The 13987-nt window shown below is 40.2% G+C and overlaps 1 protein-coding gene across 4 annotated transcripts in view; it reads right to left on the reverse strand.

The window, feature by feature from the left end:
- LOC141096839 (uncharacterized) overlaps positions 1–13987 on the reverse strand; it is a 281517-nt gene that overhangs the window by 141275 nt on the left and 126255 nt on the right. For all 4 annotated transcript variants that reach the window (XM_073583673.1, XM_073583671.1, XM_073583672.1 and 1 more), the window contains one exon: positions 6673–6750. In XM_073583673.1, the coding sequence (XP_073439774.1) occupies positions 6673–6750 (78 nt within the window). The remainder of the gene's footprint in view (positions 1–6672; positions 6751–13987) is intronic.

Raw genomic sequence — 13987 nt, forward strand, 5'->3', positions numbered from 1 at the left:
GCTGCTCTCTGACCTCCTCTGGATATCAGTTACGTCCAAAGGTAGTGAGAGTGAAGCTGTCTATTAGAAGTCACTGTTTGGCTGTAAGGCTCACGTGAAATATTGTCATAGGAGAGCCAGCTCCTACATCTCTGGAATAGCAATGGCACCGGAGGAGACTGCATAATGTCATTATTTTATGAGGTAATATATAAATTGAGAGGGGGTTAATAGAGTAGTAGACGACTCCATTGAAGAGAACTTGTCAGCATGATTATGTAAAGTAAAGACATAGCTTTAATGGTGCTGTAATACTGATTACATTGAGATCTTTAGTGAAGAAATCCGCTCTGTGGTTCTTCTTTAATCACCATTTCACATTTTCTTCTAATTAGATTTCGGTGTACAGGGGCCAGACTGTACACGGGGTCTTCTCCTCCCTGTCAGTGATTCCCCAGCCCCTCCGCCTGCCCTGACTCCACTAGCGGCTCTTAAAGGCAGATGATAATAATAATAATAAAAAATTTTATTTTTATAGCGCCGACATATTCTGCAGCACTTTACATTTCAGAGGGGACTTGTACAGATGATAGACATTACATCATAACAATAATCACATAGATCATAACAGATAGCAAGAGGAGTGAGGGTCCTGCTCGCAAGCTTACAATCTATGAGGAAAAAAGGTAAAGTGACACGAAAGGTGGGTGGTAACAATTGCCCTGATTGTTTGGACCAGCCATAATGTTAAGTGTGTCACAGTACAGACACAGAGGGATAATAGATGCATAAAGCATGTGGGAACATGATGCGGGGAACCTGGTTATAGTAAAACTTTTGACTGTGCCACACAGGGATAGTTAGGTCAATGTGTTGAGGCGGTAGGCCAGTCTGAATAAATGCGTTTTCAGGGCATGCTTAAAATTGTAGGGATTGGGGACTAATCGTATTGACCTGGGAAGTGCATTCGAAAGAATTGGCGCAGCACGTGTATAGTCTGGGAGACGGGAGTGGGAGGTTCTGATTATTGAGGATGCTAACCTCAGGTCATCAGCAGAATGGAGGGCACGGGTAGGGTGGTAAATTGAAATGAGGGAGGAGATGTAGGGTGGTGCTGAGCCATGGAGAGCTTTGTGGGTGAGGGTAATAAGTTTGTACTGGATTCTGGAGTGGATGGGTAGCCTGTGTAATGACTGGCACAAGGTAGAGGCATCGGTGTAACAATTGGCAAGGAATTTGATCCTGGCTGCAGCATTCAAGAGAGATAGAGTTGGCAAGAGGGAGACCGATTAGAAGAGAGTTACAATAGTCTAGACGAGAATGAATAAGAGAAACAGTAAGAGTTTTTGCGGAATCAAAAGTAAGAAAAGGTCGCATTCTAGAAATGTTTTTGAGGTGCAGATAACAAGAGCGAGCCAGTGATCGGATGTGGGGAGCGAATGAAAGTTCCGAGTCAAGTATGACCCCAAGACATCGGGCATGTTGCTGGGGAGTAATAGTGGAACCACATACAGAAATGGCAATGTCGGGTATAGGTACCTTAGTAGAGGGAGGAAACACAAGGAGTTCAGTCTTTGACAGGTTCAGTTTCATATATGGTGAGGACATGAAGTTAGACACAACGTTTAGACAATCGCTGGTGTTTTCTAAAAAGGCAGGCATGATATCAGGAGAAGTGTATAATTGGGTGTCATCAGCATAGAGATGGTACTGGAAACCAAATCTACTGATTGTTTGACCAATAGATCCTTGAGGAATCCAACAGTAAGGGGAAGATGAGAGGAGGAGGAACCAGCAAAAGATACAGTAAAGGAGCGGTCAGAGAGATAGGAGGAAAACCAGGAGAGAACGGTGTCCTTGATGCCGATGGAGCGGAGCATGGTGAGGAGGAGCTGATGATCCACAGTGTCGAATGCTGCAGAGAGATCCAAGAGAATTCGCATGGAGTAGTGACCATTAGATTTAGCTGTTAGTAGATCATTAGAGACTTTAGTGAGGGCAGTTTCAGTAGAGTGCAAAGAGCGGAAACCGAATTGGAGAGGGTCGAGAAGCGAGTTATCAGAGAGATAGCGGATCAGACGGGAGTGGACCAGGCGTTCCAGGAGTTTAGAGATGAAGGAAAGATTAGAGACAGGTCTATAGTTAGCGGCACAGTTTTGGTCGAGGGATGGTTTTTTAAGTAGTGAATGTATGATGGCATGTTTAAATGAGGGAAAGATACCAGAAGAGAGAGAGAGAGGTTAAATATTTTAGTTAGGTGAGTGGTGACAGCAGGGGAAAGGGACTGGAGGAGATGTGATGGAAATGGGTCACTGGTGCAAGTGGTTTGGCGAGAAGATTCAAGGAGCCTGCTTCCTTCTTCTGTGACTGGTTCAAAATCAGAGAGTGAGCTAGATGCAGTGGGGGAGGGAGGACAGTGCATGGTATGAGGTGATTGGGAGATAATTTCTTGTCGGATATGGTCAATTTTTGCTTTGAAGTAATTGGCCAGATCATCAGCTCGAAGCTCCATGGTTGTGGACTGCACTCTTGGGTTGAGCAGGGGATGAAAAGTGTCAAAGAGACGTTTAGGGTTATTGGATAGTGAGATGATGAGCGTGCTGAAACAGGTTTGTTTGGAGAGGTGAAGGGCAGTGTTGCATGTTCTAAGCATAAACTTATAATGGATGAAATCTTCGTGTAGACTGAATTTTCTCCACAGACTTTCAGCGCACCTGGAGCACCGCTGCAGGGTGTGCCGGGTTGTCGCCATCTGTGTTGTGTTGTTCTATGTAAAGGATATGCAAATTCATCCAGGGCACTTTGAAGTGTTTCATTTTAATGCTTCAGTGCAGAATCAGGACATGAGAGGGAGGAGATAGGGGCCAATGAAGACTGCAAGTTCTTCATAAGTTTCTGGGTGTTAATGGCCTGTATGTTTCTATAAATATGGCCTGTGGGGGTGACCTGAGCGGCCTGGCAGTTCTTGATAGAGAATGAAAGAAGGTTGTGGTCAGAGAGCGGGAGAGGGGAGTTTGTCAAATCATCCACTGCATAAAGCCGAGAGAAGATCAAGTCGAGAGAGCTTCCGTCTTCATGCGTTGGAGAATTAGTAAGCTGTCAAAGGCCAAACGAGGAGGTTAGAGATAAAAGGTGAGTAGCAGATGGGGAGAGGGGAAGAGCAATGGGGATGTTGAAATCGCCCATGATGAGGGTAGGGATGTCACAGGAGAGAAAATGTGGAAGCCAAGTGGCAAAATGATCAAGGAACTGATGGGAGGGGCTGGGAGGACGATACAATACCGCCACTCGCATGGAGAAGGGGGTGTAGAGTCTGACTGCATGGACCTCAAAAGAAGGGAAGACTAGTGAGGGTAGTTGAGGGATAACCTGAAAGGTACATTTTGGTGATAGGAGCAGACCAACGCCTCCACCTGCTCTTTTGTCTGATCTTGGGGTATGAGAAAAGTGTAGTCCCCCGTATGAAAGAGCAGCAGCAGCGGTAGTGTCTGACTGCTGGATCCAGGTTTCAGTAAGAGCCAGAAGGTTAACAGATGATGACTGAATAACCCAGCCATCATTTGCCAGGGATGACGCAGACTCAACTTCTGAGCCCACTCCATTCACCCACTTCCGACGACTACCGTTCATCTACGGCGCTAATCATTAATTGGTTAATATTGGTTTAGAATTTTCAAGGCAAAAAAATGAATCTTGTAACTGGAAACAGCCCACAAGCAGGCTACTCACTGGCCACTGATCTTAATTGATTAAATTACATGTTAATCACATCATGTATCTTATATTATTAGCATGTATATAGTCTATAGGTTGTTTTTCACAGAATAGGATATGAAAATAAAATATTTGCATTTGGTATTAATGAGTGGTGAATTAAGTAAACAGCAGCTTGCCAATGATTTCCAACAACAGATTTACACTGCATTCTGTATTCTACACTGCATAAACAAAATCTACCGAAATATAAAAACCAATGACAATAAACTGATAAAATATTAAAAAAAGAATTTGTGTAGATATTTTACATTTTCTCAATATACACATCATATTCAGAATGTACCTTTAATATTAAAAATCTAATTTTTCCTCTTATATCTTGGGTTCGGATAGTGTGAAGTTTCATACCAATTTCCCATTAGTAATAATTGTTTTTATACAACAGATATAATGTAGAAGGGAGTCAGAAGAAACTCTAGAGAATTATCAGAACCATTCACAAGATCTGCACGCAATTGATGATCTTAAACAGATGGTGATACCAGAATCTATCGGAGGCAAATGCAGAGAAATTGCATGCTTACATTCAGATTTACATGTAATCACATCTATACTTGGGGTCTGGAAAGTCAGTGTTAGCCTATGTTCTTGGAATACCCTCACCTTTGGTCATATAATTGGACTTAGTGGGAAATACAACCAAAGAGGAAATAACATTGAAATTACTATTGCCGTAAGCACTCAATTAAAAATCATTATTAACCACTGGTTTGCTGCTTGTTTTGGCTACTAGTTGAACACACTGGTTTACAGAATGACTAGAGATAAACAGATTTGACTAAATTTAAAGTCACCAAACGCACGGATTTTCTCAGGAAATTCGATTTGCAGAGCCATTATTATTCATGAACTGAAAGTTCCCAATTATGGACTATTGGAATGCAGCGGTCACATGTGATGAGATGTCCTTCCATGGAGGTTCATCGGTTTTTAAGAACTGAATAATGCTTCTAATAGCCAATGCAACTTACATCTATTTATTTATCCATGACAACGGCATTTTTTCTATATATTTTGGTGCTAAATTTACTCCACACATGTGTATTACATACGGGTGCATCTCACAAAATTAGAATATCATCAAAAAGTGAAACTCATATGATATAGAGTCATTACAGACAGAGTGATCTATTTCAAGTGTATATTTCTGTTAATGTTGATGATCTATTTTTTCTGTATATTTTGGTGCTAAATTTACTCCATACATGTGTATTATATACAGTACCAATTCCTGGTTTAAAAACAACAGTATCACTGTGCTTCATTGGCCAGCAAACCTACCTGACCTTAACCCCATAGAGAATCTATGGTGTATTGTCAAGAGGAAGATGAGAGACACCAGGCCCAACAATGCAGACGAGCTGATGGCTGCTATCAAAGCAACCTGGGCTTCCATAACACCTCAGCAGTACCACAGGCTGATCACCTCCATGCCACGCTGCATTCATGCAGTAATTAATACAAAAGGAGCCCCGACCAAGTATTGAGTGCATTTACTGAACACACATTTCAGTAGGCCAACATTTCAGATTTTACAATAATTTTTCAAGCTGGTGTCATAAAGTATTGTAATTTACTGAGATAATGACTTTTTGGTTTTCATTGGCTGTAAGCCATAATCATCAACATTAACAGAACTAAACACTTGAAATAGATCACTCTGTAATGACTCTGTATAATATATGAGTTTCACTTTGTGTATTGAAGAACTGAAATAAATTAAGTTTTTGATGATATTCTAATTTTGTGAGATGCACCTGTATATATTTTCTTTCCTATCTGTGGATCTCCTATAGTTCAAAGTGGCCACACATGGCACAAGTGGACAGCCATTTCAGTGTTTGACTCTGGCAGCAGAAAGGCTAGCTGCACCCATATGTATGAATACATCTTACATTTTATATGAATATTGCTTACATTTTATGCTAAATGCACCTATTAATTATCAGGTCAACACTGTGGAAGAACTATAAAACCTTAAAGCATTTACTGAGAAAAAGGCAAGCATATGCCATACTGTTATGAAGACAAATGGTTGCTGCTTAAAAGAGGTTGTCCGTTAGTTAAACAACCCCTTTCTAAATGCCATAGTCCCGTGATTAAAATAAAAAAAGCTTATACTCATCATCCAGATTAGTGATGTCAGCGCCAGGCTTCCCGATGTTTGCATGACACTGTTATGTCAAGTGAGCACTGCAGCCAATCAGTGGACAGGTCTCTCCCTATACGTGCATGCAGGTAGAGACTTGTCACTCCAAGGCAGCGGGCGGTGAGAAGGCACTTAGGACCCACCATTGGCTTTTAAAGTTTTCCTTTTTTTCTTCAGTCAAATATACCTGTGCAAGGAAACTGAATCCATTTTGAGTATGTGGTATCCATTTGGTCTTGTAACTTCTGTGTAGTGATGATCAAGTAACACTGATGAGCGGGAAGTTTCACATTTCTATTCACGCCCCTAAAGCTCCTGTTGGCTCCTAACATTTTGTTTGAATGTGAGACTATTTAAAGCGCCTACATGTGCTAATAAAGCAGAAGTCCTGAATATACCATACAAGGCTGTGCTGTATTGATCTCCCGAGCGCTCGTAAAACCTATCTTATTAATTTGGAGTTCGAAAGGCATAGAAGAGAATGTATTTCACTCACACCTGGCTGAAACCATTAAGCAAGTGTCTAATACCATGTATCAGGCAGCATGTATCAGCTGTCAGCCTCACTTTAGTAAATAATAAAAAGTTGCTTTCTTGCCTGTAGAAATTAATATGATCCATCTTTAATTTTCTAGGCATACAGAAATGTTGGCTGCTATGAGCAAGGAAACAAGAAGACCCTTCCAATAAAGAAGACCCCCATTCTTCTTATAAGAACAATGTCAAATACAAAGTGAGACTATAGCCGGTATGTTATCATTTCTGACCTGTAGCTTCTTTGAAGACAGCAGTGAACAAGAAGTTCTAATTTCTCTGACGGCCATGATGAAAACAGTAACAGACCCCTGCAAAGGTAAACATTAATATAAAATGTAGTCAAAATCATATATTTTTACATAAAATGAAATACTATATTTGAAGGCGTAGTTAACTACTTGTAAAAACCTCTTATTAAATGAAACACACTTAACTATATAAAATAAAAAATTACATATACTCCTCTCCTTGAACATCTCCGTGAGCCCCTGTGGACACAGTGCTGATAACACTGGAACATCACTGGCCCTTGACTACATGCTGTTTTTATTTTACCTGGGGAATTATTTTATGATTTCAATGATGTATCACCTATTCAGCTGTGTGTGTATTTTTCGAAAAATCCCTATATTATCTGCAGCATTCTCTAAATGCTGAGCCCTGTGTAATCCCATCCACATTGCTGATTGACAGCTTTCTGTGTACACGGTGCGTATACTTGAAAAAAGGTGAAGTGTCTAAATCTGCGCTGCTGAAAAATTCAGGATATTGATGGCTTCTTTAAAAGTTTTAATCAAAACAGGTTTAAATTCACGTATTTGATTTTTTTTTTTTACTCACTTTTTAATTTCTTGGACTCTGAATTCATTTATTGGTTTTATTGGTTCGTTTCATTTAATCATTTCATTATCGGATTTAAACCTTATAAACATAGATGTTATTTATAACTTCTTTTTTATAACTTTTTGTATTTAATCATCACTATATTATATTGATTTTTCATTAAAAGTTAAGCAATAATAAACGCAATAAACATTTTAAATTATTTCACAAGAAAATCCTCTTTTCTTTTCCTGTTTTCTTTGTCTTGAGCTCTTTTAAATAAAGTAAGAAAGAATAAAAAAAATGAACTTTGACATGTCAGGTGACGTTTTGGCACCCATTTTTTTTTTTGCTAAACCATGTGTATAAATATGTTCACCTTCTACTGTCTGTTTAAACAATTTGTGTCCTGAGGAAGAATTCTGGAATGACTTTGAAACGCGTTGACTTTTTAACCTGTTTTGAATAAAACTTTTAAAGAAGCCATCAGTTCACCTTTTATCAAGTATATCACTTCGGTCTGCTGGCTCATGTCCTGCTGCCGCTGATTCATGTGTGTAATGTGCTGCTAATGGGCAACTTTGTCAGGTGAGTTTTGACCCGTTTTTAAATCACCTTGTTTCCAATTAAGACCCTATTACACTTGATTGCTCCCATTTTCTATGGTATTAATTACACTGTGCATAGGCAGAAAGCTGCCAATCAGTGGTGGGGCTCAGAGCTCCTGAATATGGAGGAATGCAAGGTAGCTGGAAAACTAGTCCTTTAGTGATAATCCCCTGCTGATAAAAATTGATTTTATTCAAACTACATCAAGCAGCCCAGTTAGGCTAATTTCAGACTAGCTAAGCTAAGCTAAGCTCTGCCCCCGGCTGCGCCCCCTCCAGTCAGCTCCTCCTATGATCGCATGACACTGCATGCGATCAGCGTACCCTATATTTAGCGTTGGGTACGCTGGCCGTGCGCTGGTCTGATTTTGCCGGCGCTTGCGCTCTTTTGGCGCTGCGCCGAGCACACAAAAAAGCACTATGTTGAAAGTAGCCTAAGTGACATATTGCTGCAATCAGGGTCTACTCTTCAAAAGGACCCTGATAGTTTTCCCCTATTGTATGCCTTTATCCCACTCTTTATCCCTTTTTAACTGTGTGCCCATGTTCAGGATTTTTCGCTTTTTTTAGCGTTTTTCCCCTGCAAAAACGCTTAAAAAATGCATACATTAAGCATCCCATTATTAGAATGCATTCCGCAATTTTTGTGCCCATGCTGCATTTTTTTCTGCAAAAAAAAGCATCATGGAAAAAAAAGGCAGCATGTTCATTAATTTAGCTGAAAATCTGCGGATTTGCCACTATGTTCATTGTATTAGGATGCTCCGGAAAAAAACGCAAAAATCCGCAAAAAAAACTCGCAAAAAACGCGATAAAAACAAGCAAAAAAAGCCAAAAACCGCAAAAATATGTGGATTTCCTGTGAATTCCGGTTTTGCTCAGGAAATTTCTGCTTACGTGGGTACATAACCTTTATGTTTATATAATTTCCATGTAATTATTTATTTAATCTAAATAAATTAAAATGTAAATCAGTGGGTGACTAACCAAGAGGGCATTTTCCTCTCCAAGGACTAATCTTCCAGCTAATAATGTTCTCACCTCCCGGGGGATTTGCATGGCCAGTGGTAACAGTATGCGCAATCTGACCATGAAGCCAGGGGCGTACACTCAGCTTGTGCATTGTCAGGGAGGCAAAGATTTGCTAAGAGCCGGCATTAACGTCTTTCTTCCATGTCATGTTACTCACACTCACATGGAGGTGAAAACATGCTTAGTGGGACGATTAGTCTGGGGGAAGAAAATGACTCCTTACGTAGTCACTCACTAGATTTGATATATTATGCCAAATTATGTAAAATATTTTAGGAAATCAATTAAGCAGAAAAACGAAAGACTTGTTGGAAGAAATATAAAGAGTGGAATAAAGACATGGGGCCGGTTTGTGGGCCTTTAATTTATCAGACATAACAAGCAACGTATTAATAGACAGGTCTTTGGAGTAACAAGCTTGAAATGTCCAGAAGTGTTTCTGTTGATTTTACCTCCATAGAGCTGGAAACTGAGGCACAGTTGTCAACAGGCTTACTGTACAGGGGTTACCCACATTGGACAATATAGTTTTATTTGTAAGTTTTGTCTTGGTTTCATATATGGGGGCTCACAGATGCTGCAAGCACAGGCAGCTTTGCCCCTGCAAGAGGAGTGCAATGGCACGGGAGCTGCCCGTATCAGCTCAAGTGCAGGGCTCACAACCTCTATAGCAAAGAGCTTGTAGGCACTGTGTTCCTTGCATAGGAAACTGGGCATCTTTGATAGCTTACAGAGATGGCCAGTAAGCTAGGCAACAGGAAGAACACAATTGTTCAGGATAAAGGAGATTTTTAAAAACGAAGAAAATTGCAAAGTTGTTTGTTTTTACAAGTACATTACAATGTTAATCATTCATGATGTTAAGACAACCACGGACAGGTGTCTGATTAGTCCAGACCCAGGTCCTGCTCTGCCCTTATCTATTTTAATGCCTGCTGACAGTGAGGTGAACTATAAGAACTAGGGTCCATTCCGAGTGGGTTCACCTTGTCGTGGTGTTATGGTTTTTACTCTTTTTTTTTTTTTTTTAAATCAAAACAGTGTTAATTAAGTCCCCTATGTTATTTCCATGCACTATTACTATTTATTCATTTACTTACTACAGGGGTTCTGCTCATTTTGTTTTTTTTTCTTAGGGTCTGTTTGTTAACACAACCACTTTAAAAGCTGCACCCCCAGGAAATAATCCGCTTACTTAGTGTTCCTTTGATTTGACCCCAATAATCAGATGGAATTTGCACAGGAACCTGTTGAATCCACATTAGAATAAGATGCAGTATGTTGTTGTTGGTGTTGTAGAGCTTTATTTCTGCAGCTCATTTCCATTACACTACAGACAACCCCAATATAATCCCAAACATATTTTATAATCTTAAAGGGGTTGTCTAATACTCGGGTAAACCCTTCTCAATTATAATATCCCCCCACATAAAATAAAAACAGCCTGTATTCATCTCTGGTGCAGACACCACTCCAGCAACATCACCAGGGCTTGATGACGTTGTTATAGCGCGTGAGCCCGGGCTGCAGCCAATCAGCAGCTGCTATTTGTCCTCTTCCATTCTCGCTTCCTTTGGATGTATCTGACATTCGGAGGGTGTCAGAGCAGCAGCTGTTACTTCTTCCGGAAGTCAGTTTCATCTGCAGGAAGTGAGAGTGAAGCAAACCAATAGAGGCTGCTGATTGGCTGCAGGGCTCACGTGATAAGACATCTAGGGAGTCCCAGCGCTGACAGTACTGGAGGAGCACCAGCATTGGAATGGTGTAAAGCATCTTATTTTACATGGGGAATATAAAAATTGAGAAGCGGTATTCCCGAATAGTGGACAATTCCATTAATATGCTGAAGGGCTCATGAAGACCTCTGTGCAACACGGTTCGAGCACGGGCCGTAATGTACTGATTGGCTGTAGGTCTCCTGACCTAAGCATGACAGCCTCATACAGTTATATGAAGGCATCATGGTAAAGTTGGGAGTCCCGCGGTCAGTGTGTGCAATGCTGTCGAGGTGCCCGGGCGTCTGCATGGGCCCTTACATGGAGAAATGGATGACATAAGAACACTAAAGAAGCTTCATTTGCTGTTTCTTGAAATATCCAGCAGAAATACCCTTATCTGTTTATCATTCGTTATGATCCATCTGCGCCACAATTTGGAATTAAACGGTTAAAAAAATAAACCCTCACTTTAATTTTTACAGCAAGTTAGTCATTTTACCAATTTCCCAGACACTCTATAAATATTCGCTGACAACATGTGTAGAAATAAAACTTACTATTAAATTATAAAAGCTCATTGTGTACACTGTGGGTAATTTAGTATAGAGAAAATATTATTAGAATGCGTATTGCTGAGCTCTGATGGAGGAGCCCAGCGACTTGTTAGCAGAATGAGCTGAAAATCAGATTTGACTTGAATAATTCTCTCAAGCATAAAATAACAGACATTGGAGAAAGCACTGTACTGCATGTATGGATTTTATGTGGAATAATGAGTAAAACGTATTAATGCTGTCATCTCCCTCATCAGTTATTTACTATTGATATCGTAATGATCGCAGACGGCAAATTCACTCTGCGAAACTTTCACTTAATTGGGGAATATTACACTGCCACCTAGTGGTCATCTAACGGTAATGCATAAAGTAATTCATGGTAGATGTGCGGAAATAACAATGTTTTCTGATGTTTTATTTTTTCTTAAAAATAAGAGGGGCATTTTTTAACACTGAAACATTCACCGATGGATCCTGTGATGCAGAATCTGCCGCATCGTCTTTGCTGCAGGGTTTAATTGCAGCACCATATTTTGTCTCTGTTATTGGTTAATACTAAAGCACCCTGACAGCTCTCTACCATGTCTAATTGCCTAATTTTAGAAATTGCCGATAAAATAATTGGTATTGCCAATAAGATAATTCTGATCAGGAATATGTATAAATAAGCTGACAACTTTTCCTTCCCCTCTTATTAGAATATACCCTTACAGCCTGACCCCGTCCCATAATGTCGGACTGAGCAATAAAGTAAATCTGTTTTGCATCTCTAGATAACATTTTATAGCACTTTACATGATTTATCCAAGATTCAGTTATCATTTTCAAATTGACAACCCCCTAGTGCCCTCTAGCGTTTCTTTTTGGTAATGACATCATTCTACTGCATTGCTGAAAGGTTATAACCCTCCAAATTCTGAGAATAGGGGATACATTACTGATACTGAGATACAACCAATGGAACACCCAGCGATTCTGAGGTATAGGATTTGGAACCCTGAATGGAGCGACGGTGCATATGTGAGGCCTCCATTCCATTTATTGTCTATGTGGCTTCCGGATTTTGTCTACTTCTGTACTCGGCAGTCCCATAGACAATGAATGGCGCAGAGGCATCACATTCACACTTCCTCTCCAATCCAGATGGAAATGCGAAGCCCCCTCAAACTTCTCGAGGTTCCAGAGCCCCAATCTCTGGATATAATGACATGTGGGATAACTTGATTTTATGAGGAATAATCCTTTAAAACTGTGATCACACTTCCATTTTGACATTCTGTTTTTCTGTTCCATTTTTAGAAACAGAACAGACGAATGGAAAATTGCTAAGGATTGATCCATATGCAAATAGAAGAAGAGGAATCCCATTGATTGATTCCATTATGTGCCAGTTTATGGAATGGACAAAAAGTGCATCATACAGAACTTGTGCTTTTGTTTTAAAAACTGGCACATATCAGAACCGGTAGTAATCAATGGGGTCCCTATACTTCTGTCTGCAAAAGGAGCAGACTAACAGAATGTCCAAATGGACGTCGGGTGACACCTAGCCAGTAGGCACCATAGTGTCATGACGTGCATCGCAGGGCATTAGTAATCACACAGGATTCCAGTTCTTGAGTGCCGTCCGAGGAAGACTGCAGTGGTCTGCTATTATGGAGTACCGCAGTGGGCGCCTGCCGAACAAGGGTGCAAATCTATTTTGCTCATCTCTGGTACTGAGCTGTAACTCTAGCAATGGAGGTGAGATAAATATTAACCTAGTAAGCTACAGCTTGCCTCTTTGTAGATATCCTCCTCTCTATAGACCCCAAATCACTATATGCAGCATGTAACCTGATCCCTCAGTTATCTGGAAATTTGTCTCCCTTCTCAGTTTTTAAGAGTGAATAATCAGTTCAGGAGACAGAGAGGCAGAAGACGTGAAAAAGGGCTACATTTCTTTTTTGCATATACTACAGATTTTCTTAGAATCATTTGTACAATTGGTTTATGCAAAGTTTATCGAACTGCTAGTGTCTATTTAATTTGCGATAGCGATAGTAATAAGAGACAATATTACTACTTAAAATGCATTCTCAAGTCCTACTGTGAGGAAAACAAGGAGAATGCCCAAAAGACATTAAAGTGGTTCTATGGGAATAGAAAAGAGTAAAGAACTAAAGGAAATGTAATTACAAATTCCTAAATGCATTAAATGAGTAAATCGCAATTGTTTCTTTTTAAGTAGGTAATCATTATACAATTAAAACACCTGTCATCCTGTTCTACGAGAATGTTAGGACAAGGGGCCCATAAGCATGTGCAGTACAAAGATCTGCCCCCTCCCTTCATGTGTAAGAAAATGTGATCAATTAGATATTCTGATCTAATACTAGAAATGCTAGGGGTGATAAGGTAAGAAGAGGCTGCTCACACTGCTGTCCACCATGTCTAGTTAATACTGGAAATACCAAGAGGTGCTGATGTAGGAAATGTCTGCCCACTCTGCTGCTCACAATGTCTATCTGACCTAACACTAGAGATGGATTGCTGAGGTAAGATGAGGCTACTCACACTGCTGTCCAACCTGTCTATCTGATTTTATACTGGCTATACCAGGTGTGCTGAGTTAAGAAAGACTGCTCACACTGCTGTCCACCCTGTCTACCTGATCTAATACTGGAGATTCCAGGTGTGATGAGGTAAGAAGAGGCAGCTCACACTGTTATCCACCCTGTAATTCAAGTCTAATACTGGACATACCTTGGGTGCTGACGTAAGAAGAAGCTGCTCACACTTCTGTCCACTGTCTATCTGATCTAATAC

The sequence above is a fragment of the Dendrobates tinctorius genome, unplaced genomic scaffold, assembly GCF_039654945.1.
Source record: "Dendrobates tinctorius isolate UK_male_01 unplaced genomic scaffold, ASM3965494v1 ptg000079l, whole genome shotgun sequence".
In the NCBI taxonomy this organism is placed as follows: domain Eukaryota; kingdom Metazoa; phylum Chordata; class Amphibia; order Anura; family Dendrobatidae; genus Dendrobates; species Dendrobates tinctorius.